Source organism: Perissodus microlepis, chromosome 9, assembly GCF_051167445.1.
Source record: "Perissodus microlepis isolate ML-2025 ecotype Zambia chromosome 9, ASM5116744v1, whole genome shotgun sequence".
In the NCBI taxonomy this organism is placed as follows: Eukaryota; Metazoa; Chordata; class Actinopteri; order Cichliformes; family Cichlidae; genus Perissodus; species Perissodus microlepis.
The window spans coordinates 32,449,079-32,473,702 of NC_140469.1; the positions used below are offsets into that span (position 1 = coordinate 32,449,079).

The window sequence follows — 24,624 nt, forward strand, 5'->3', positions numbered from 1 at the left end:
GCTACCCTTTTTTGTTATATATTGGTCAACCAAGAACTAGCCCTGTAACAGGCACTTCTGTATTTTACCACTGGGGGGCAACAATTCACTCTATTACATTCCTCCCCTTTTAGATTTGTAATTGAGAATGTATTTCACTGCCCCCCCAAAAAAGAAATATTCTGTGGCCCTTACAAATAATGAACAAATGTAGCCATTACTTTTATTATTAAACTGTTCACTTCTAAAATAACTGGCAGTAAATAACTAAAACAGCAGGCTGAAGCGAGTCCATATCTGACGTTCCAGGAACAACTCTGCTGGTGCACGACCCGTCACAGTGTGCGGTGTACTGCGATACATGATAAGGAAGTTTGCCAAACGATGACAGAGTGGCAATCTGGCCTTACCATCTGCTTCCAGCACATTCTTCATCAGGGATCGTTTCAGGATTTGTGCTGACCTCTCTGCTGCCCCGTTTGATGCAGGATGATAGGCAGGAACAGCTGTGTGTCTGATCCCATTTAACTCCAAAACTGATTGAATTCCTTTGACACAAGTTGAGGTCCATTGTCTGAAACAAGCTCTTCTGGAAGTCCATATGAAGCAATAACCCTCTCAAAACCTCAAAGGTGTTGTGTGAGGTAATGGATGGCATAGGGAACACTTCCAACCATTTTGAATGACTGTCAATGACAACTGAAAAGTACTGCTTGCCTTTTTCAGCGAAATCAATGTGAATCCGTTGCCAAACTCTCTCAGGCCACTTCCACGGATGGAGTGGTGCAACGGGTGGTGACTTCTGTACAGCCTGACAGACTGAGCAGCTTTGAACCACTTCTTGTATATCACCATCACAGCCTGGCCACCACAGGTAACTGCGAGCGAGTGCTTTCATACGACAGATACCTGGATGTTCATGATGCAGGTCTTCCAGCACTTTCTGTTGGTAAACTGGTGGAATGATGACCCGTTGTCCCCAAAGAACACATCCTTGTTCTGCTGACAGCTCGTGTCTGCGTGTAAAGTAAGGCTTGAGTGATTCGTCTTGCATATAACTCGGCCACCCATTCATGGTGTAGCTCCAGACCTTGCTGAGGATTGGATCCTTCATGGTTGCTCTCTCAATGTCTTTAGCTACTATTGGTAGCTCTTCCACATGTGAGAAATAGAAGATACTTCCCTCCTCTGCAATGTTGTCTGGCGTATTCCGAGGTAGACGTGACAATGCATCTGCATTGGCATGTTCAGCTGATCTTCTATATTCAATGTCATAGTTGTATGCCATTAGAATAAGAGCCCAGCGTTGCATTCTTAGTGCAGCGAGTGTTGGGACAGCTGACTTTGGCCCTAGTATAGCCAGCAGTGGCTTATGATCTGTTATGAGGGTGAATTTCCTTCCATACAGATATTTATGGAATTTCTTTACTCCAAAAATTATGGCAAGGGCCTCTTTTTCTATCTGGGCATACTTCGCTCAGCTTCAGTTAATGTTCTTGATGCGAAAGCCACAGGCCTTTCCTCTCCATTTTCCATGACATGAGAGATGACTGCGCCCAATCCGTAAGGTGACGCATCGCAGGCTAACTTCAATGGCAGATTTGTGCTGTAGTGCACCAACACTTTTTTCTGCAGCAGTAGACTTTTTGCGTCCTTGAATGCTTTTGCACATTCCATGGTCCAAATCCATTTAGCATCTTTTCTCAACAGGTTATGCAAAGGCTGAAGAATGGTGGATGGATTTTCCAAAAATCGACTGTAGTAATTTAGAAGACCAAGAAAGGACTTCAGTTCAGTGACGTTTGTTGGTTCTGGTGCATTTGTTATGGCTGCTACCTTTTCCTCTAAAGGATGCAGTCCATCCCTGTCAATACGATGTCCCAGGTACTCCACACTGCTCTGAAGAAAATGGCACTTGGAAAGCTTCACTCTGACACCATGCTTCTCCAGACGTGTGAGTACTTCCTCCAACCTCTTCAAATGCTCCTTTTCAGATGAAGCAGTGATGAGGATGTCATCCAAAAAGCAGGTCACATGCTCCATCCCCTGAAGGATTTGATCCATCACAGACTGGAAAAGAGCCGGAGCACTGGAAACACCATAGCTGAGGCGATTGTACTTATAGAGACCTTTGTGTGTGTTGATGACCAGATACTTCTCTGATTCTTCATCTAACTGTAGCTGCTGATAGGCATGAGAAAGGTCAAGTTTACTGAAGGATGTTCCTCCAGCTAAAGTAGCAAACAAATCTTCAGTATTAGGAAGTGGATATCTTTCCTCTTCAACACACTGGTTGACACTGACTTTGTAGTCACCACATATCCTAATTGTTTTGTCTGCTTTCGGTACAGTAACAATAGGGGATGCCCACTCACTTTTCTCGACCTTTAACCTTCACCGTTTCCAATCTGTCCAGCTCCTTTTCCACAGCTTCTTTTAGTGCATAAGGAACTGGGCGAGCTTTACAGAAAATTGGTGTAGTGTTTGGTTTAGTGTGGATTCTAGCTTTAAATCCCTTTATGCAGCCTTGGTCATCCGAAAACACTGCCTGATGGCGCTGAATCACTTCTAGTACTCCTGGCTTTGCTTCTTTCTGCACCAGTACCTTGTGTACTGTGAAAATCTGTTTCCAGTTCAGCTGTAGTTTCTTTAACCAGTTTCGTCCAATCAGAGCTGGTCTGTCTCCCTGAACAACGATCAGTGGTAGGGTGATGTTTTGAGTCCCATACTGTACTGGTAACATAATATATCCACGCACAGCAATGTGTTGGCCTGAGTAGGACTTGAGCTTTAGCCCACTGGCTGGTTTTATAGGGAAATGAGTGAGATGCATCTGACAATACTTGTCTGATACTACCGACACTGCTGATCCTGTATCCAGCAGCATGGTGGTGTTCTTGCTTCCAAGCGCAACATCCACTGTGTATCCCTTCTCACTGGAGGTGATGGAGTAAATTGAATAAACTCCAAAAAGTTCAGCTTCATCATTCCTACTTGAGCATTCATCCTCAGTTTCCAAATACTGACTTTGCTGACTGAATTTTTTATTCCTGCAAGCACGTGCAATGTGTCCTATTTTTGCACAAACATGACACTTTTCACTCTTAAATTTGCTGAATGCTTTCCACCACAACGATAACATGGTTGCTTTGCTCCTGTGTCTTTTTTAGGTCCCTTCCAGTTCTTTGGCTTGTTGTTGCCCTCTTGCCACTAACAAAACGATCCCTCAGGGCCTCATCCAAATATTGTCCAAAATCACATGTGGCTGACAACTGCCTCAGGGCGACAACATAGTCAGAAACTGCCTCCCCTTCTTTCTTTACGTTTCTGAAAACGAAAACGCTCAGCTATCACCACTGGAGTCGGCTTATAATGTGCACTTAACGCTGCAGTCAGCGCTGCATATCCCATGGTACTCGGTACCCTCGGAGACACAAGATTCTTTAGCAGCCTGTATGCATCTGCTCCGATCACAGAGAGAAACGTGCACACCTTCTTCTCATCGGAAACATCATTTGCCAACATCCATTGCTCCAACCGCTCCAAATATGACTCAGAATCTTCCTTCGATTCATTATACTCGTCAACACGACCCACATGCATCGCCATGTTAGCTCACCAAAAGCTGTTCCGCTGCAGCCGTGAAGAAAACGTCTTGGTTTGTCTTTTTCTTTACACGTGAACACAGCCCTTCTACAGCCTCTGTCACGCTGTGGAAATCTTTAGAATCCTCGTCGCCAGTTGTGATATTCTGGATTAGGCTCTTTGAAAAGATCAGGAGGACGTGGATACGTGCTTTATTGAACAGCAGGACATCACACACTAACTTGTTGTTTTCTTAGCGGTGCACAAGCTACCCTTTTTTGTTATATATTGGTCAACCAAGAACTAGCCCTGTAACAGGCACTTCTGTATTTTACCACTGGGGGGCAACAATTCACTCTATTACACTTACAGTTCCACTTTCTCCTGTGTTTAATGAAGTTTCTGCTTCGGGATGCACCTCATCCTTCAGGCGGTTTGAACCGGTGTCACTCTCTGCCCTGAAGGGGATAATTGAGCATCTAAAAAATTCAAACTCTGTACATGACATCCTCCCATCTCGCATCATCAAGGAGGGTTTTAATGTAATTGGGCCTAGCATCCTATCCTTAATGAACTTATCATTGCTTTTGGGTGGTGTCCCGACCATTTTTAAACATGCGGTAGTACAAGCTCTTCTTAAAAAAAGTAGCCTTGTCCAAAATGACCCTGCAAACTATAGGCCGATTTCCAAACTTCCTTTCTTGGCTAAAATTCTAGAGAAAATAGTCCTTTTGCAACTACAGGCCCATCTAGATGTGAATAGCATCACTGATAAATTCCAGTCTGGGTTCAAATCACGTCATACAGTACAGAAACAACATTGTTGAGAGTTGACCTCCTTGTAATCGCTGATTCAGGGCGCTCAGCAGTTTTAGTCTTTTTGGATTTGTCCTCAGCGTTTGAGACCTCATCCTTTTGATGAGGCTAGAACACATGGTAGGCATTAAGGGTACTGCTCTTAGTTGGTTTAAATCGTACCTTTCTGAAAGGTACTTCGCTGTTACGATGGGAAGTTACTCTTCCTCTGTTGCCCCCTTTTCCTGTGGTGTGCCCCAGGGGTCTGTGTTAGGCCCTATGTTGTCCTCTTTGTATTTGTTACCTCTAGGTCGCATCTTTGAAAAATATAAAATTTCCTGCCATTGTTACGCAGATGATATTCAAATTTACTTTCATCTGACTGAGGATGTCTTACCGTCGCTACACTGCGTTTTTGATTGTATGAGAGAAGTTAATTCAGTTCATTTCCATTTTATTTACACAGCACCAAATCACAACAGCAGTCGCCTCAAGGCATTTTATATTGTACAGTAGACCCTACAATAATAGATATAGAGAAAAACCCAACAATCATATGACCCCCTATGAGCAAGCACTTTGGCAACAGTGGGAATAAAAAACTCCCTTTTAACAGGAAGAAACCTCCAGCAGAACCAGGCTCAGGGAGGGGCCATCTGCTGTGATTGGTTGGGGTGAGAGAAGGAAGACAGGATAAAGACATGCTGTGGAAGAGAGACAGAGATTAATAACAAGTAAGATTCAATGCAGAGAGGTCTGTTAACACATAGTGAGTGAGAAAGGTGACTGGAAAGAAAAAACTCAATGCATCATAGGAATTAGTGATGTGTCGGTCGCGAACGAAATGGCTCTTAGAGCCGGATCTTCGAAGTGAACGACGCGAGCCGTGTTTTTTTTTTTCTTTCTCTCTCTCTCTCTCTCTCTCGCACTTTTTTCCGCTTCACTCAGCACGCGAGCCTTGTGCTTTGCTGGGCAGAGGGGGGAGGGGCGGTAGTTACACTGGCAGTAGCACAGGAACAGAGCGGGAGGGAGAGAGAGAGAGAGAGCCAGGGACAACAACGTCACATTAGAAAGGTATAGTAATCATCCACAACTATTTTCAGTTGCAGATGATAAAGGATTCAGAAAGTTTATTCATGCAGGCCCATATGACAGAGAATGTGCATCTTCTTTTTGTTTTCATATTTTAATTTATATTTAATTGTGTTGTGGTTTGCAGTGTTTTGTGTTGTTTCACTTTAAATTTGTAAAAGGAAAAAGCTGAAAATTTAAATAGTTAAAAGTTGAAATGTGACTAGTTGGTTTTTGTATTATATGATTTATTTATTACATTTTATGTGGAGTGAATAAATAAAAGTATATTTACGGTGGCCCCCAGAGACAAAACACGTACAAAAGACAACAGAAGTGCTCCAGGATGCTAGGGGGCAGTGTTGAGCTTTTGTTACCTCGTGGCTACACAAGCCAGCAAGTACCAACGACCGGATTTGGTGTGTGGTAGTAACAGGTAAATGAACTCTTTTTTTGAATTATTTGAATATATATGAGTGCTTGTGTATAAATATGGTAAATGGTAAATGGCCTGTATTTGTATAGCACTTTACACATCCAGTCATCCACTCATTCACACACACATTCACACACTAATACACAAACAATACACATATGCTTTCAATTGTGTAATTTAAGTGATCTAGGTAGCTCTGTTTTGAAGTTCAGTTAACGCTAGAAATGTGTTTTGGAGTTTGTACGTGCTTTGTCTCTAGGGGCGACCGTATATATTTATATATAAACATATAAAATTCAAATTCAAATTTTATTTGTCACACACACACAACCATACACAGTGTGACATGGGGGTGAAATGCTTGTAGCTGTGCAATGCCCGACCATTAAATGACAGAAAAAAAGTTTTACAGTATTTACAATTTACAGGTTACTACAAAATTTACAAATTAACTTAGGAATTTACAGTAAAAAATGTGCAAATAGCAGAATGAGATTATAAAGATTATAAAGATTATAAATTATAGGAATTATAGGATTATAGGAAATGTGTGGTGGTGCGTGTGGTGATGTGATGTGTGTGAGAGTCCAGTCTTATAGTGACGTGTGTGGGAGAGTCCAGTCCTACACCTGGTTCAGGGCCCGAATAGCCTGGGGGAAGAAGCTCCTCCTCATTCTCTCTGTTTTGGCCTTAAGGGAGCGGAAGCGCTTCCCAGACCTCAACAGTGAGAAGAGTCCATTGTTGGGATGGGAGAGGTCCATCATAATCTTCCTAGCTTTGGACTTGCACCGCTTGGTGTAGATGGACAGCAGGTCAGGGAGCTCTGATTGAATGATGCGTTCGGCTGAGCGCACCACTCTTTGCAGATCTCGTCTGTCCTGCTTGGTGCTGTTCCCAAACCAGGTGCAGATGTTTCCCGTCAGGACGCTCTCGATGGTGCAGGAGTAGAAGTTCTTGAGCACCTTCAGTGGCAGATGGAAGTCTCTAAGTCTTCTGAGGAAGAAGAGACGCTGACGGGCTTTCTTAACCAGGGTGTTGATGTGGCAGGACCATGACAGGTCCTGAGTGATGTGGACACCCAGGTATCGGAAACTGTCCACTCTCTCCACTGGCGTGCCACTGATGATGAGGGGCTTGTAATTCCTCGCCTGCTTTGTAGTGAAGTCCACGATCAGCTCCTTAGTCTTGCTGATGTTTAGGAGGAGGTTATTCTCCTGGCACCAGGTCTCCAGGTTCCTAATCTCCTCCAGGTAAGCCGTCTCAATGTTGTCGGAGATCAGGCCCACAACAGCAGTGTCGTCAGCAAACTTGACAATGGAGGTGGTGTCTGATGCGGCTACACAGTCATAAGTGTACAGTGAGTACAGCAGGGGGCTTAAAACACAGCCCTGAGGCGCTCCAGTGCTGAGTGAGATGGAGGGGGAGACTTGTTTTCCCACCCTCACTGACTGGGGTCTGTCTGTGAGGAAGTTGAGGATCCACTGACACAGTGATGAGCTGAGTCCTAGATCCGTCAACTTGGTGAAGAGCTTAGAGGGAATTATTGTGTTGAATGCTGAACTGTAGTCCACGAACAGCATCCTAACATAATTCCCTCTGCCAGTGTCCAGGTGACTCAGGGATGTGTGGAGCAGGTGAGATATGGCATCGTCTGTGGAACGATTAGTCCGGTAAGCAAACTGAAGTGAGTCGATGGTGGCAGGAAGTGAAGAAGTGATGTGATCTCTCATCAGTCTTTCAAAACACTTCATCACAATTGAAGTCAGTGCTACTGGACGGTAGTCATTGTGGCAAGCGGGCTGTTGTTTCTTTGGGACGGGGACAATAATGGACTGTTTGAAGCACGTGGGAACCACAGCTTGGGCCAGGGAGAGGTTGAAGATCTCCGTGAACACCGGTGCTAGCTGGTCAGCGCAGGCTCTCAGGACCCGGCCAGGGATCGCATCTGGTCCTGCTGCCTTCCTCGTGTTCACCCTCCTGAAGGTGTTCCTCACAGCATGCTCTGTGATGATGAATGCATTTTCTTCACTGGTGCACTCCGAGCGCGCGCAGCCATTTGTTGTTTTAATTGCTGCGGCAATTAAATTATTTTATATATAAATAAAACCACTTTTTTTTTTTACTTTATTAATTCCTTTTGTCCATAATTTTATATTATTGTTAATAATAAATTAATTAAAGCAACAAAACAACCTGAAGAGCCGGTTCGGAGCTGAAAGAGCCGGAAATCCCATCACTACTGTTGAGTATTGCAGCATCGACAGCGATCAACTCGAAGGAAAATGACGACGGAGGCAAAAATGTCCTTAATATTTTGGGAACTTTATTACACATGGCAAAACTTTCCTCATGGGTGCCATTTTTCGTTGTGCCACACCTTTCTTCTTCCCAGGGGCGTGATGACGCAGCATCCGCGCTCCCACAATGAAACAGCGCCTCCCCGTGGTGACAACCAAAACACTGTCTCTGCTAAACCACAGCAACCATAATGCAGTTAAACACTGTACAACATGAGTACACACAATGAATATCTCAACACCCCCTCTTGTACTCAGGTTGCTGGAATCCAAGAAAAGTTGTACAATAAACGATAAACAGTTGTACAATCTCTACCACACTTCCTTTTTTCTTTTTCTCTCTTTTTTTTTCTTCTTCTTTTTAAGCACCAAACATAATGTCAGCAAACTTAGCAAGTTTTAGCTTAGAAACAGGTTTGGTCATAACATCTGCAACCATTTCTTCAGTGGTGCAATATAACAGACACATTTTCTCTTCATTTACAATGGACCTTACAAAATGATATTTAATGTCCACATGTTTGCACCTCTGTCGGCTCACAGGGTTTTTAGCCAGGGCAATTGTTCCCTGGTTGTCCTCGTACACTATTGTTTGAGTGTATCTGTAGTCATCTATACCTTTCAAAAGCTGTTCTAAATATATACACTCTTGCATTGTGGAAGCCAGAGCCATATACTCTGCTTCACAGGTAGAGAGCGCCACAGTGGGCTGTTTCTTGGTCTTCCATGAAACTAAAGAACTGTTGTTACATAGACGTACACAGTAACCAGTAGTGCTGCGTCTGTCGGCAGTGTCACCTGCCCAGTCAGCATCACTGTAGGCCACTAGACCCAAATTTTCATCTGTGTTTCTTCTAAAACACAACTTCTTATCTTACCCTTTGAGATATCTCAACACGTTTCACAGTTCCACACTGTTCTTCCGTAGGCTCATGGAAATGTTGTGATAACTTGCTTACCACAAAACTCAGGTCAGGACAGGTACCTGATGCGAGGTATATAAGACTGCCTACAGCCTCTCTATACATCCTCACATCTCTTATCTTAGTAGCACCTTCTGTGTAACACAACTTCTGATCACAGGGAGTTTCTCTGGGTTTACAGTTCTGCATGTTAAACCTCATCAGTATCTTGTTGACATATGTTTCTTGTGACCTTGTTACACATCCATCAGACTGAGTGAAATCAATACCCAGAAAATGCTTAAGTCTGCCCAAGTCTTTCATCTTAAATCTGACTGAAAGCATTTCTTTCACATCCTTCATTACCTTTTCATTACCAGCAGCAATTATCAGGTCGTCCACCCAGATGATCATAATCACCATGCCATTTTTTGTCTCTTTGGTATAAACACAGTGGTCTGCTGGGTTTTGCCTGAAACTGTTCGCTGTTAGGTATTAATGCAAGATCCTATTCCAGTTACGACCAGATTGCTTTAACCCATACAAGGATTTTTGTAATCTACAGACTAGCCCTTCTCCCTCTTCATAATCTTCTGGCTGATCAATGTAGATTTCATAATCAATGGGAGCGTGTAAATATGCTGTCTTCACATCCATTTGATGGAGTAACAGGTTCTCCTGCGCTGCTTTCTGTAACAAAACTCTTATGCTGGTTAAATTGGCTGTTGGTGAGAATGTCTCTCCATAATCTATCCCCAACTGTTGGCTGTAACCCTTGGCTACGAACCTTGCCTTGTATCTGTCGTTTCCCTCAATGTCACTCTTAACGGAATAAACCCACTTCCCCCCCACTGTTTTCTTTCCCTTTGGCAAAGTGGTTAGGGTGAAAGTGTCATTTTCCCGTAACGAGTGAATTTCTTCATCCATGGCTTTGATCCAGTTCTTTGAGTTAGCTGATTCTATGGCTTCCTTAAATGTGTTTGGGACACCACACACTGCCCTGTAGCAGTAGTCTATGGTAGTGTGGATCTCATCGCTGCCACTGTTGGCAGCTACAAAGTCATTTAAATGTCCCGGTTTTCTTCTCTCCCTAATAGGATACCTTTTGTTGACAGATCCATCACTTGTCACACTTGTCCCTTTTCGTTCACGCTCATCAGGTATACCACTTTGTGGACTTCTGTCTGTCACAATAGGTTCTGGAACCTCCTCATTGTCCTTGTCGCCTTTCTCTGAAGGTCTGTTAGCCATAGGCTGTCTTACTCTGCTACAGTCATCATTTAGTTCTCCCTCATCTGTCTGTGTTTGTCTTTCTACATTTACTTTGCTCACAAACTTAACAAGTCTATGTTTCTGAACTTTCTCAGTTTCGGGGTGGTAAACTAAGTAGGCGGGACTGTTCTTATCATAACCTACAAAGAAAACTTGGTCACATTTTGAATCAAGTTTCCCCTTGTCCTGTTTGTATGCATAGCACACAGACCCAAATTTCTGCATCTTTGACAAGTCTGGCTTTTTACCTGTCAGCATTTGGTAGGGTGTTTTCCCTGTTCGCTTATTAAAGCATCTGTTCCGTGTTACAGCAGCAGTTTGAATGACATAGTTCCATAGGCATATCGGTAGCTGACTCTCAATTAGCATGCACTTGCCCATCTCGAAAAGAGTACGCCACCCCCTCTCGGCTGTACCGTTCTGATGGGGTGAGTACGGGGCTGATGTCTCATGCTTAATGCCATTTTTCCTTAACAGGGTTTGGAAATCTCTGCATGTGAACTCTGTGCCATTGTCTGATCTAATGCATTTTACATTGCCATATGGTGCAACATCCGCTAGAAATTTTTCTGTTGCCTGCACTGTATCAGTTTTCGTCTTCAGGAAATATACAAACACTGAATTTGAATAATCATCAGTGAATGACTGCACATATTTGTACCCATCAATAGATTCAGTGGCTATCGGACCTGCTAAATCTGTGTGTACCATTTGTAAAGGAGCCTTTGCTCTTGTATCAGGATCTCTGTTTCGGGTTTGTGCAAACTTTCCCTGGATACACACTTCACATTCCTGGTCAGGTCTATCAGTTCTCCCCTTAATCTGCATACCGTTAACCACACCTTGCAATCTTACTACATCTTCATAGTTGCAATGACCTAATATCTCATGCCATGCCTGTATGTCATGACAGGTGTTACACTTATCATTACCCTCAACTTCAGTCTGCAAATAGTACAACTTGCCATACACATGAATGTTAAAGTTAGTACCGTCTTTGTGGGTCAACATGTCCTGCCCTTGTTTAAAGGTGACTGTTGCTCCTAATGCAGTGGCTGACTTTACAGAGAATATGTTCTGGGGGTATGATGGAATAAACAGCGCATCTTTCAGCGTTGCTTTGCGTCGCTGGCCTGTATTGTCAATCAGGAACACCTCTGCGTCCCCCCTCTGTTGGGCGACGCCTCTGCACTGGGTACCGTCTGCCAGTTCCACGCTGTGTGACTCCGGTCTGAACGCGTCGTCGAAGCTCTTGAACTTGGCGATGCTGTTAATGATGTGTGAGGTAACCCTAGTGTCCACCAACAGGCCTTTATCCTCAATGCTGTATGCTGACTGCTGGACTTTGATGTCTACGCCCTTAATCCTGAAGGCATAATCCGATGTTTCTGCTTTGGATCCGTTGCCGCTCTCATCTGCGACCTTCCGCGCGCCATCTTGTTTGTCTTTATGTCTACATGTGGTATCACTGTGTGTGCTGCTTTTGCAATGACTGCACCACGTCCTCCGTCTGCACACTTTTGCTCTGTGGCCTTTTAGTCCACACTTGAAACACACAATGTCCACATCGCTCTTGTATCTGCATTGTGCGCTGGATCTCGTGTGCTCACGCCCGGTTCTTACTCCTGTTTTCATTACGTTGTCGCTACACTCCGATGCGCTTGACTTTTCAGTGTCTTCGAAACTCCGTAGCTTTGTTTTGAACTCAGCAAATGTCATATCGTCTTTATCGTGAGTAACGTGTATTGCAAATGGCTTAAAACTTTCAGGTAGTCCTTTTAAAACCATAGCAATCAATAATCCATCACCTAAAGTCTCACCCGCATTGCGCAGTGCTGTAATGGCGGCCTCTGCTCTGATGACATAGTCTGTGACAGTCTCTTCCCTCTTTTTCTGAAGCGATGTCAGCGTGGTGTACAGGTTGATGATTCGGGGCTTCCCCTTTCCAGCGTAGTAGTCCCTCAATATTTCTAATGCTCTTCTCCCATTATCAGGGGCATCTCTCATAATCAGTGAGAGGCTTTTATCGTCCAAAAATTGGATTAACTCGGCGTAAGCGTCAGCGTTCTTCTTACCATCTGCTGCTACTTCAGCCTCACTGTTCGGTTCCTTCAGAACAGTGTCTTTTAATCCCAACAAGTGCAAATATCCTAGCACCTTAGTTTCCCAAAGTTCATATCTGGTCTCATCTCCGTCAAACATGAGTCGAGGCAGCCTGCTTGCTCCTCGGTGATCCATGTTGCTATTTAGCCGTTAGCCCGCTATCCGTTGCGGCTCCGGATCTTCATGAGAAAAAACTCTTCTTCGAGTTGGCCCTGGGCCCATAACCTGTTGAGTATTGCAGCATCGACAGCGATCAACTCGAAGGAAAATGACGACGGAGGCAAAAATGTCCTTAATATTTTGGGAACTTTATTACACATGGCAAAACTTTCCTCATGGGTGCCATTTTTCGTTGTGCCACACCTTTCTTCTTCCCAGGGGCGTGATGACGCAGCATCCGCGCTCCCACAATGAAACAGCGCCTCCCCGTGGTGACAACCAAAACACTGTCTCTGCTAAACCACAGCAACCATAATGCAGTTAAACACTGTACAACACGAGTACACACAATGAATATCTCAACAACTACAACTTAAACGTTCGTACACAGGTAACAGGAAGCACACATAGCCCAGTTAGAACCACAGCGACCTCTGTTGGAAACCTCCGTAACTGCAGCAAAGGCAGGCAAACATAACATCACTGTTATCTACAAAAGGGAACATAGTTTATAATGGTTTGTGGTAGTATGACGTTGTTGTTGATAGGATGTAGAAAACAAGTAGAAAGAACAAACACAGAGATTGTGTTTGGAATAAATGTATAACCACAGATTTTGGATCTGGCTCTGTTAGTGTTCTTAGTTTCATACTTTTTTAAATTGTTTTTTATTATTTATGATTGAATTTGATCCTGCTGGGTTGTCTTAGCTTTAAAATCGGTCTTACTTTATTTTGAATTGTTATTTTGCCTTTTTTTTAACATGTTGTATCACTCACTGTTATATTTTCTGGTTTTCTTTTTTATCATTTGCTTATTTATTTTATTTTCAATACATTTCAAACAATATATTTTTTTGCTGCACTTACTCGTATTTACATTTTTAATACATTTCCCTTTGTGTCATTAAGGTAGCATTTGTTCGTTTTGACCCTCGTGGGCAGCCGTACGGCAGGATCAAAGATCGTCTATATTCGTGAAGACTCGTGTCTGCTGTGACGTGGCCCTGGAGCGTCGGCCTGTGTTCGGCAGACGTCGTTGGTGCGATCAGCTGATCCTGGAGCATGCGCAGAGTGAGCGCTCGTCTCCTTCCCAGAAAAGCCTGATTCACGTAAACAACAGCAGAGAGCTGCCGCCGCGGAGCTTTACCGGAGTTTTACCGGCTCTCAGACCGAGCAGCTGGTCGCCGTCGGGTCCTGTGACAGTGAGCTACCTGTCAGAGCAGCTGTGCTCACCTGGAGCTGTTAGCTGCTGATGTCAGCCCGGTGGCGTCATTTCTCTGATTAAGTGTCGTGTTTGAGGCTGTTGTGTCGTAAATCCGCCGGGAGCAGAGTTTGGAGCAGCTGAAGACACACCACAGGTTTGTGCTGAAGTCACCGAGACCTCTGAACTTTAGTTTGACCTCTGAACTTTAGTTTGACCTCTGGACTTTATACAACGAGGCTGCCCTGTGGATCCTACATTTCCCTTCATGCAGCTGGAGCTCTGTGTGACAGGAGTGAGTGATTTATGATGACTAACCTCAGCTTTAACTCAAAGTCAGGAAACAGATTATTACAGCTGCACTTCCTGTAGTGATCTCTGGCCACCATCAGGGGGCGGAGCTTCACTGAAACGCTTCCAGATGTGAGCAGCTGCTGTCCTCTGACCTGGTCCAGGGGTTTAAAAAGGTCTTCGTGGACCTGAGATGCTGACGTCACAGTTTTTATCTTGTATCCTCTCAGAGACGATGGCGGAGCAGAACATGGAGGCCAAGCTGAAGAACCTCCTGAAGCAGGAGAGGATCCAGCTGTGGAACCCGCCGTACACCGAGCAGGGCCAGCAGCAGGGCCAGCAGCACATGCAGGTGGGTGACCCGCCTGAGGAGGCGTGGCCACACACACCTTCCTACTGAGATCAAAGTATGAGGATATAACGTTCAGGTCTATAAAGGTTACTTTGTGACGCTGTTTAAGAAATTAATCATTTACATGAATCCAATAAAATAATAAATCTGCTAAAACAAAAAAATGAAACCATCATTAAAGAGTTCAGTTTTTCTTTCCTGTCAGAGGAAACCTCAGTTAAACAACTTACTAAACCAGTGAAACACGTATAGAGGAAACACATGAGGAGACATGAGAGCAGGGGCGCTTCTAGGATCAGAGCTTTGGGGGTGCTGAGCACCCAGAGAGCTGCCCAGACAGGCAAGATACACTTTATTCGTCACGATGAGACGTTTTCCCCGTCTCTGTCAGTCCCTGCATCCTTAAATGTCTCCAGTTGTCCCGAGTTCTCTCTGACTGTCTCCTTGGTGCATTTAAACCCCTGTTCCTCCCTGTCCTCGTCTCTGTTGTCTTCATCTCCGTTATCAGTCATCATAATTTTACCATCTCTGTGCAAGTCTGCAAATTTCTTTATTAAATCATAAGATTCTTAAATTCATCAAATCTCTCTGTGCCTGGGTCCTCGTCACAAAACATGACATCACTGTTTTGTACATTTTAACAATTTAATCCCACATCTGTGAAAGAAAAACACTTTTTTGAAAAGTCTGTAACAAAACCATCAAATCTGATCAAGGTTATTTAAATGCTGCCAAAGAAGAATGGATTGGAATAAAAAAAACAACAACATATATTAACCTTAATTACTGGGAGAATAATGAATGATGCTCATAGTGAGTAAAAAGTAAACTGAGTGCATTTTTTGGACAGAGATTCACTTTTAAAGTGTTCGTATAATATAATACAGATGCATAAAAAAACACTCCAAAAATAGAAGAGTCCTTGAAATGTACAAAATACTATTAAAAATTAGAAAACTGAGACACTTGGCCTCTGGTACAACGTATGAAAAGATGTTTACTGCAGATACTACTATGACTCTGCAGATCTTTTCTTTTCTTTTAACCTATGTCGCCTCAGCTTGAGGTTGGTAAATCTGTCTATCACATTTTGGTGGTCAACTCTCTCAAGCGTCTTTCTCAACTGACATCACAGCCAGGTGCTGGAGTCTGCTTTGACCCATGGTCCTTCTCAGCCAGGTATGGAGCTGACTCGAGACACTAAAAGACCTCTCACAGCTACAGCTGCTAACTGGGTTTGTTAGGGCAACCTGAATAACAGTTTTCAGTGTGGGGAAGATCTGATTATCCAGAAGATTGTACAATGCTAACATATCTGGGATGGCACCAGCCTCACTCTTCAGCTTCAAAAACTCTTTGGCAACCGTGACTTCCTCTGACTGAAGCTCAATGGTAATGCAGTGCCAGGGCTGACAACCCAGTTTGTTTAGCAGATTCTGTACAGCAGCTTTAATATAGGGAGGACACAACTTCCAGATTGTGTGAGTAAAATCAGGTTTTTTCTCTTTGTCAGTTTAACAGTTTCTGCCTGTCACTGCTCCCTGTCTGTTTTCTTACCTGGTTCTTCCTGACCTTGTACTTTCTCCTCACGTTCCCTCTTTCCTCTCTCCCTCTTTGGACTGACAATCATACACAAATAGATTGGATTCAATTAGATTAAAAAAATACTATTAAGATCACTAACAAAAAGTTCTCTCTCAGTGTACTTTCAACCAAAAGGCAAATAACCAAACCACACGAACATCTAATAAAAGATATAAACATTGAAACACTGATCCAACATTATTCTTGATTAACGGGTCATTTGATCTGATCTTATATGAACCTGGCTGTTTCTCTGCACACACACACACACACACACACACACACACACACACACACACACACACACACACACACACACACACACACACACACACACACACACCAGGAGTTATAAGGTTAATGGGCATCCAGTCAGTTAGTATCCATTTAAAACAGGACAGTGGTAACAACAGCAGGCTACGGACAATGTTAAGTTTTAGATTTTAAATAGGCTGTATACATTTCAATGGGAGCAACAGGACGGTCAAATGTCGCTGATTTTACTGCAGAGCAGGACGGATTGTAGGGTAGCAAACATCGTCGGGAAACAAAGGAGCTTGCAAAGAAAAGCGTCTGGACTTCTTTAAGTTGCTTAAAGACGTTTCACCTCTCATCCAAGAAGCTTCTTCAGTTCTAAGGTCAAATGGTGGGGAGTCCCAGATTTAAACCTAGTGGGAGTTTCCCCCCACAGAGGGACAAAAGGACCCCCTGATGATCCTCTAATCACAAACTCAGGAGAGTTTTCTCCAAGCATGACATCCTGGTGCATTTCAGACCCAGCAACACGCTCAGACAAAAACTGGTTCACCCGAAAGACAAAACTCCAAAACACAGACTTAACAATGTGGTGTTTGCTGTACAGTGCAGCGAGGAATGCCCAGACCTCTACATTGGAGAGACCAAACAGCCACTTCACAAGCGCATGGCACAACACAGAAGAGCCACCTCCACAGGACAAGACTCAGCAGTCCATCTGCATCTAAAGGTCAAAGGTCACTCTTTCGAGGATGCCAATGTTCACATTTTGGACAGAGAGGACAGATGGTTTGAAAGAGGAGTGAAAGAAGCATCTATGTCCACTGTGAGCGACCATCTTTGAACAGAGGCGGGGGTTTACGACACCAACTCTCTGCCATCTATAATCCAGTTTTGAGATCCCTTCCCAGACGCCTTAACGCCCACTCACATCCTGGGCCATCTGACCTCAGGACATCACATGATAGGGTGGGGCCAGGTTTCACAATGAGCTCACCTGAAACTCTGGCTGATTGGGACCCACACCCGTTTTCACACCTTGGCTCAGGCGATTAGAGGATCATCAGGGGGTCCTTTTGTCCCTCTGTGGGGGACACTCCCACTAGGTTTAAATCTGGGACTCTCCACCATTTGACCTTAGAACTGAAGAAGCTTCTTGGATGAGAGGTGAAACGTCTTCAAGTAACTTAAAGAAGTGCAGACGCTTTTCTTTGCAAGCTCCTTTGACTACGATGACCTGGACGACTGAGAACCTTCACAGACATAGTCGGAAAACCGTGCAGGTTACCTGGTGTAACGTTTTTCAGCTAAAAAAAACCTTAGCGGAGGTGTTAGCCAGGCACTAACACCTCCGCTCCGATGCGTCTCAGCCACCATCGCTCTGGCAGCAGCGGCGCTAGAGCCAGAGCAGGGGGAGGGGCTATCTATACTTTTGTTCTTAAATGTTCTCAATTAAGTACTGTATGCTTTTTATATTTTTAGTAGTGTGTCACACAAACAGCAAATATTGTCAAAAAAAGAAATCTTTGGGGGTGCTGAAGCACCCAGGCGGGTTTGGGGGAAGCGCCCCCAAAAATGGGCTAAAATCGCCCCTGGATGCACAGGACTGACTGATTCTGCTTCACTGAGATTCAAGCATCAGTGAGGTTTTTGCCTCAGTGTCACAGCAAAGTTCAGCCCATGTGCAGCGCCGTTGGATTCTGTTCTGAGCGCGCTCAGTGCTGTTCTTCTTCCATCAGGAGCTGGCGGAGCGCTACGCCCCCCTGCTGCGCCTGCCCGTGTTGGAGGTAGGGGGCGCTCTGGAGTCGATCCGAGCTCAGGCGGTGAAGCGAGGCAGAGGAAACCAAACGTTCAGGGAGACGAGCGTGGCGACGCTGGAGCTGCTGCTGCCGCGGGACACCAAGAAGGTAACGAAGGCGGCGAGGACAGAGGAAGCTACCCGAAGGTGTACCTCACGCCACACACTCATCACATGACACACACCGACCCACAATGCTTTGCTCTCCTGTGTTGGAGGAGAATGACCTCAGTGTTTGCTTCCAGGATCCAAAGGTCAGGACGTACCTGGAGACGAGGCTGGATGTGGCGGCGCAGCAGGTGGTGGACAGGTACTCGATTACATCACAGGCCGAGTGTGTAGTAGTTCAAATGTTACTGAACAAACCTCCCAATGAAAACCGTGTTTTTCTAAACTAACAAACTTAAAAGACCAACAGAGCTTCCAAACATTTTATTGGTTGTAAAGAACTGAAAGTGATCATTTGTTGAATTTGCACCATTAGGAGATCAAATTTACTGAAATCCAAACTATTTCAATCAAAAACATTAACAGGTTCCATAAAAACACAGGACTCCTTATTTGATCGCATCCATGGACCTGGAGAGTTTTGTGAGTGTGATCTCTGAGCAGCACGACGATCGCGCTTACGTTTACGTGAAAGGTTTTCATTACGTGTCCAAGGCATTCAACTGTTTCACACTCTTCAGCAGAGAGATCCTTTTTCTTTCCCGTGTTGCTTGAAAATGGTGGTGTGCTTAATAATGTGGCGCATGCTTCTTTAGTAGAAAACGAATGATCGCAGGTGTCTGATGTCAGTGATCCAAACAGCTCTGAGACACAATGCCATCCATGAGTTTGATTGAAAAACAACACATTTAATCTTTGTGACACTTAAATACAATTTTCTTAGTAATTTGGAACGTGGTGTAAAAGTAATGCAGTACTTAATTACTCCTGGGAAAAGGTAACTAGTTACACTACTCGTTGCATTACTTTCATGTTACTCTCATAATCTCATAATCACTGTTTAAACATATAAACCCGAGGCACCAACACATCTGTAACGAGGACACACACCTCTAACATAGCACAAAGCCGACCACACAAATCAAAGATGAAGACACACAAAAAATGGTTGCCATGGTGATTCTACTGTAGAAACAGGAACAGGTAGTAACGAGGCTGCAGCCTGACTGCTCATCAGTTTGTTACCTGTTGAAGTTCAGGCTCTGGCTGCTGGGCCGAGGGGTGGAGTCTGCACACGCTCAGCTTTCACTCTGGGCTAGCTTAGCGTTAGCATGCTGTCAGTGCAGACGTAAAGAAGGGAGGTTGTGTTAGCAGCACTGTGAGTGTTTCTGTCCTGGATGCACGTTTCACTTGTTTACATTTACATTCATCTTCTTCTTTTGTGCAATAAAAAATACATTTGGACACACATGGTCACTATTTTCCTCCTCTGACATCCAAGCTGAAATCAGCTGATTGTAGTGCGAGGACAAGAAGTGGGATCAACAGGCAGGCGGACAAATGATTCCAAGCAGCTGGAATACTGGGAAGCAGAAGAACCAGTTCTCCATTCAATACTCTAGTAAAGTGTGTGTGTGTGTGTGTGTGTGCAGGGTCGCTGAGGAGCACGGCCTCAGGAGCATCAAGCTGATCCTGAGTGGGAGGACTCTGTCTGCAGGTCAGTGACCTCACAGCGGCAGTAGTCATGTGATCTGTCAGAGCAGAGCGTGAGCGTGTGTGTGTGTGCAGAGCGGCATCTGGACGAGCAGGGCGTGAAGAACCACAGCAAGGTGATGGTGCTGAGGGTGAGCGACGGCGAGCTGAAGCAGCAACTGACGGAGGAGGAGGAGGAGAGGAGGAGCCAGGAGGAGAGCGTCCAGAGGACCCAGAAAGGCTTCCAGATCCTGTCAGAGAGAGGTGAGGAAACAACCACGCCTCCAACACACCTTTGTTCAGCCCACAGGTGACCACAGCAGGGTGGTGTCCCAGGTTAACAGGTGACCATGTGGGCGTGGCAGTGGGAGGGGCATAGCTGTTTGTTTTTAAATGTCTGCTCCTCTCTATCAGACGGCAGCGAGGACCCAGACACCACACCGTTCCTGGAGATCGCCGACCAGAAAGGAAACCCTCTGAAGATTCCCCCCACGGAGAAGAAGGTGGAGTTTGAGACAGGACGCAGTGCGGAGGTCAGACACCAGGGGGCGCTGCTGTGTAACCTCTGTGTGTGTGTGTGTGTGCAGGCTCTGATCCTGGCCATGGGCTTCCATGAGAAAGGTCGCGCTCTGATGAAGAGGAAGCAGCACGATAATGCTCTGTGTCACCTGCTGCAGGCCGACCAGCAGTTCAGGTACGAGCGAGCTGATTGGCTCTGAGCCGCATCACAGCTCACCGCGAGTCATGAGTTTATCAGCCTTCAGCCTGAGGTCAGAGACACTTCATCCACCGTCACTGTAAACGTCTGAAACTGTTCATGAGACAGGAAGTCCCTGTGTGTGAGCGCAACGTGCACCAGCCTTTCAAAATAAACTTCCAGAGTGAGGTTTTCCAGCACATCCAGCGTGCTGTGTGTCATTAATGAGAGTTAAAGTCCTGTGTGTGTGTGTGTGTGTGTGCGTGTGCAGTAAGTGCGGCTCGGCGCTGCTCAGCTCCGTGGATAACTACGCCGTGCTGCAGCTGGACATCGTGTGGTGTTACCGCGCTCTGGAGGCGCTGTCCTGCCTGGAGGATGGGCGGAGCCGCCTGCAGAGAGCCGAGGACTGTTTCCTGCGCTGCTACGGAGAACAGCAGGAGAGACTGTTGATGATCAAGGTCAGACTCACACACACACACACACACACTGTGTGTTGATGCTGAGTGTGAAACCATCATCAGGGAACGTGTTCACGTTTGTGACAAACATGAGGGAATAAACTTTCTGGTTTATATTTGTAGTCCATATTTGTAGTCCATTTCCTGTAGTCTGAGAATCATTGACCAATCAGGTTTGAGCAGGCTGAGTGGAGGTGAAGACAAACTGCACTCTGATTGGTCAGCTTCTTAAGCGATGCTGAGAGTGAGCATGTATGTGACACATTGAGTCTCAGTGGGACGACCTGTGTAAATAAAGTTTTAATGAAAAAATGTAATTTATCAGCATGTTGTAAACAATGTGAAGCTGAACAGTCTCACTGCAGATGTCCACTGTTTACTTCTTACTGGGATGTATCACCATGGTAACGCATGCTGATGAGCTATGCTTAAGTTAGTGCAGTGAATCTACACTGTAACCTTCAGCCTGTCATTCACTTAATGTGTGTGTTGCCAGGGTAACACGGGCAGAGAGGAGGTGCTGTTCCTGCGTCTGTACCTCCTGCAGAGCCTCCTCTCCTACATCGAAGGAAGCGACTCTGAGGCGCGGCTGCAGCTCTCCAGGGTGAGACTCACCTCAGCTTAGCATGAGTGACAGTCCACAATAATCCTGCTGTGTGTGAGTGGCTCACTGAGCTGCTGTGTGTGTCAGGTGGAGTCTCTGTACGCGCGCCTGCGTCCCGACTCGGAGAAGATGGCTCAGCTGATGGCGCTGGGCTTCAGCGAGAGAGAAGCTCGGCTCGGCCTCAGAGCCTCCCGGGGCGACCTGCAGGAGGCCGCCATCCACATCAGCACCCGCCGACAGGTAACACCTGACAGGAAGTCAGTTCACCGCCTGTCGTCGTCCCATTTGAGTGTTTAATAAAGTTTTATCTGTGTTTATCAGGAGCGGGAGGAGCTGAAGCAGAGGGAGAGACAGAAGAGGAGGACGAGGATGGAGGCCATCTCCGCCCTGATGGAGCTGGGGTTCTCCCAGAGAGACGCCGCCCGCGCCCTGCACCACGCCGACGGGAACGTAGACAGAGCTTACGCTGTCAGTGGCCCCGCCTCCTCGTACAGGTCTCACAGGTGGAGCCGTGACTGACTCCATGTTCTCCTCTGTGCTGTCCCCAGATCCTGCTGGACTCGAGCCAGGAGGCCCAGGCGACCAATAACAACACAGAGGGCGGAGCCAGCCCAGAGAAGGTGGAGCAGGTACGCTCAGAGGTCACGTTCAACATTCAAACTTTATTGAACAGTGACAAGACAAGCCAGAGGAAAGCTGGGGGCGGGGCTTCTCTCTGCTCTCCTCCAGCTGTTCTCTTCCAGCTGCTCTCCTCCAGCTGTTCTCCTCCAGCTGCTCTCCTTTTGTCCCTCCAGCTGCTCTCTTCCAGCTGCTCTCCTCCAGCTGCTCTCCTCCAGCTGTTCTCTTCCAGCTGCTCTCCTCCAGCTGTTCTCCTCCAGCTGCTCTCCTTTTGTCCCTCCAGCTGTTCTCTTCCAGCTGCTCTCTTCCAGCTGCTCTCCTCCAGCTGCTCTCCTCCAGCTGTTCTCTTCCAGCTGCTCTCTTCCAGCTGCTCTCCTCCAGCTGTTCTCTTCCAGCTGCTCTCCTCCAGCTGTTCTCTTCCAGCTGCTCTCCTCCAGCTGCTCTCCTCCAGCTGTGTCTCCTCCAGCTGTTCTCTTTTTGTCCCTCCAGCTGTTCTTCTTCTGTCCCTCCAGCTGCTCTCTCCCAGCTGCTCTCCTCCAGCTGCTCTCTTCCAGCTGCTCTCCTCCAGCTGTTCTCCTCCAGCTGTTCTCTTTTTGTCCCTCCAGCTGTTCTCTTCCAGCTGTTCTCTTTTTGTCCCTCCAGCTGTTCTCTTCCAGCTGTTCTCTTTCTGTCCCTCCAGCTGCTCTCCTCCAGCTGCTCTCCTCCAGCTGCTCTCTTTTTGTCCCTCCAGCTGCTCTCCTCCAGCTGCTCTCTTTCTGTCCCTCCAGCTGCTCTCCTCCAGCTGTTCTTTCTGTCCCTCCAGCTGCTCTCCTCCAGCTGCTCTCCTCCAGCTGCTCTCTTTTTGTCCCTCCAGCTGCTCTCCTCCAGCTGTTCTCTTTCTGTCCCTCCAGCTGCTCTCCTCCAGCTGCTCTCTTTTTGTCCCTCCAGCTGCTCTCTTTCTGTCCCTCCAGCTGCTCTCCTCCAGCTGTTCTCCTCCAGCTGCTCTCTTTCTGTCCCTCCAGCTGTTCTCCTCCAGCTGTTCTCTTTCTGTCCCTCCAGCTGCTCTCCTCCAGCTGTTCTCCTCCAGCTGCTCTCTTTTTGTCCCTCCAGCTGTTCTCTTCCAGCTTCTCTCCTCCAGCTGCTCTCCTCCAGCTGCTCTCTTTTTGTCCCTCCAGCTGTTCTCTTCCAGCTGTTCTCCTCCAGCTGTTCTCTTTCTGTTCCTCCAGCTGTTCTCCTCCAGCTGCTCTCCTCCAGCTGTTCTCTTCCAGCTGCTCTCCTCCAGCTGGTCTCCTCCAGCTGTGTCTCCTCCAGCTGCTCTCCTCCAGCTGTGTCTCCTCCAGCTGCCCTCCTCCAGCTGTTCTCTTTCTGTCCCTCCAGCTGTTGTATTTGGGATTCGAGCGGGATTCGGCTGAAGCAGCGCTCAGACTGACAGGTGGAGACGTCCAATCAGCGACACAGCTGCTGTTGGACAACCAAGGCGTCCTCTCCCCGGAGCTGCTGACCCCGCCCTCCACGTCCTCCTCCTCCTCCACACCATCCTCAGAGGAGCCCAGCTCCGCCTCCAGCTCCCCGGGTAACAGAACCGCCCTTCGTTTATCCAGCATAAACAAAACAAAGTTACAGAACAGGAAGTGTCGATGTTTGAACGAGGCAGATTTCAGCAGATCTGCTCATCCTTTGTAAGGACCTGAGCTGCCAGATTAGACCTTTTGTCTTCCTCAGTCTCTGTGTCTCGTTTTGTCTGACGAGCATGGAAACTTCTACAGACGTCTCTTTGCTTTTCTCTGAAACTGAGAGCTCACAGGGTGAAACTCGTTTAGAGCAGGTTCATCTTCATCTCATCAGTCACTGTGAAAACATGCTAACAGAACCAGCCAATGGGGCTTCAGTGAGGACGGTCATGTGGTTTAGAAACCCATCATCGTCCAGTAGAAAGCCTGAGTGACCCGACGAGCTGAGGAATGTACCTCAGAGGTGTAGGTGTGATTTCACACAGACTGTCAGTCGGAGATTAAATGTTTAAAATAGAATCAATAAAAACCTTAAAGACAAAAACAGAAAAGAAAAAAGTCACATGATCTAAAATCTGCTTGTGTGACCCTCCAGAGGACAGCGAGCTAGTGAGCGAGGTGCTCGAGGACATCGCCCCCCACGAGGAGGACTACCTGGACCTCACGCTGGAGGAGGAGAGCGAGCTCATCTCTGCCATGAAGGCGTACCTGCACCGTGAGCCCGCCCACACCTAGTGACACGCTCGGGCCGGGTCGAGTGTTGTCGCTGTGTAGAACAAACACACACACACAGATCGTCCTGCAGTCGGGGAGTTCAGAGCGGCGTGCCAATGTGGAGACAGTGACGATCATCTGTTCAGCAATAATTCAGAGTCCTGCTGCTCAAACCGCACAGGTGTATCAGTTTAATCAGTGACATCATCAATGACATCATTGTTGGTGATGTTGGATCAAAGCAGAGTCTCAGTTTGTGTCTGAGCGGTTTCCTGTTGATTCTTTGGTTGTGATGGATCCAATAAAGACGACACAAAGTG

General features: G+C 46.3%; 1 protein-coding gene across 3 annotated transcripts; it reads left to right on the forward strand.

The window, feature by feature from the left end:
• Nucleotides 1–13,653: 13,653 nt before the first annotated feature.
• nub1 (negative regulator of ubiquitin-like proteins 1) lies at nucleotides 13,654–24,624 on the forward strand. Of its 3 annotated transcripts, none has more exons than XM_084940295.1 (15): nucleotides 13,654–14,097; nucleotides 14,324–14,445; nucleotides 18,024–18,191; nucleotides 18,328–18,392; nucleotides 19,684–19,748; nucleotides 19,820–19,987; nucleotides 20,138–20,226; nucleotides 20,311–20,417; nucleotides 20,692–20,878; nucleotides 21,375–21,482; nucleotides 21,570–21,722; nucleotides 21,804–21,950; nucleotides 22,031–22,111; nucleotides 23,457–23,652; nucleotides 24,186–24,624. In XM_084940295.1, exons 2-15 carry the CDS (start codon nucleotides 14,329–14,331, stop codon nucleotides 24,323–24,325), a joined length of 1,791 nt encoding a protein of 596 aa, XP_084796421.1. In that variant the 5' UTR covers nucleotides 13,654–14,097; nucleotides 14,324–14,328; the 3' UTR covers nucleotides 24,326–24,624. The 3 variants fall into 3 exon arrangements, with proteins under 3 accessions (XP_084796421.1, XP_084796420.1, XP_084796422.1); XM_084940294.1 differs by having other exon boundaries at nucleotides 13,654–13,959; XM_084940296.1 differs by lacking the exon at nucleotides 13,654–14,097 and adding an exon at nucleotides 14,108–14,225.

What these genes read in the sequence shown, in the direction of transcription:
- nub1 (XM_084940295.1), top strand. Translation starts at nt 14,329, where the DNA reads ATGGCGGAGCAGAACATGGAGGCCAAGCTGAAGAACCTCCTGAAGCAG. An exon ending in AGGGCCAGCAGCACATGCAG is followed by an intron (nt 14,446 to 18,023) that starts GTGGGTGACCCG and finishes TTCTTCCATCAG; the next exon opens with GAGCTGGCGGAGCGCTACGC. An exon ending in GCCCAGAGAAGGTGGAGCAG is followed by an intron (nt 22,112 to 23,456) that starts GTACGCTCAGAG and finishes CTGTCCCTCCAG; the next exon opens with CTGTTGTATTTGGGATTCGA.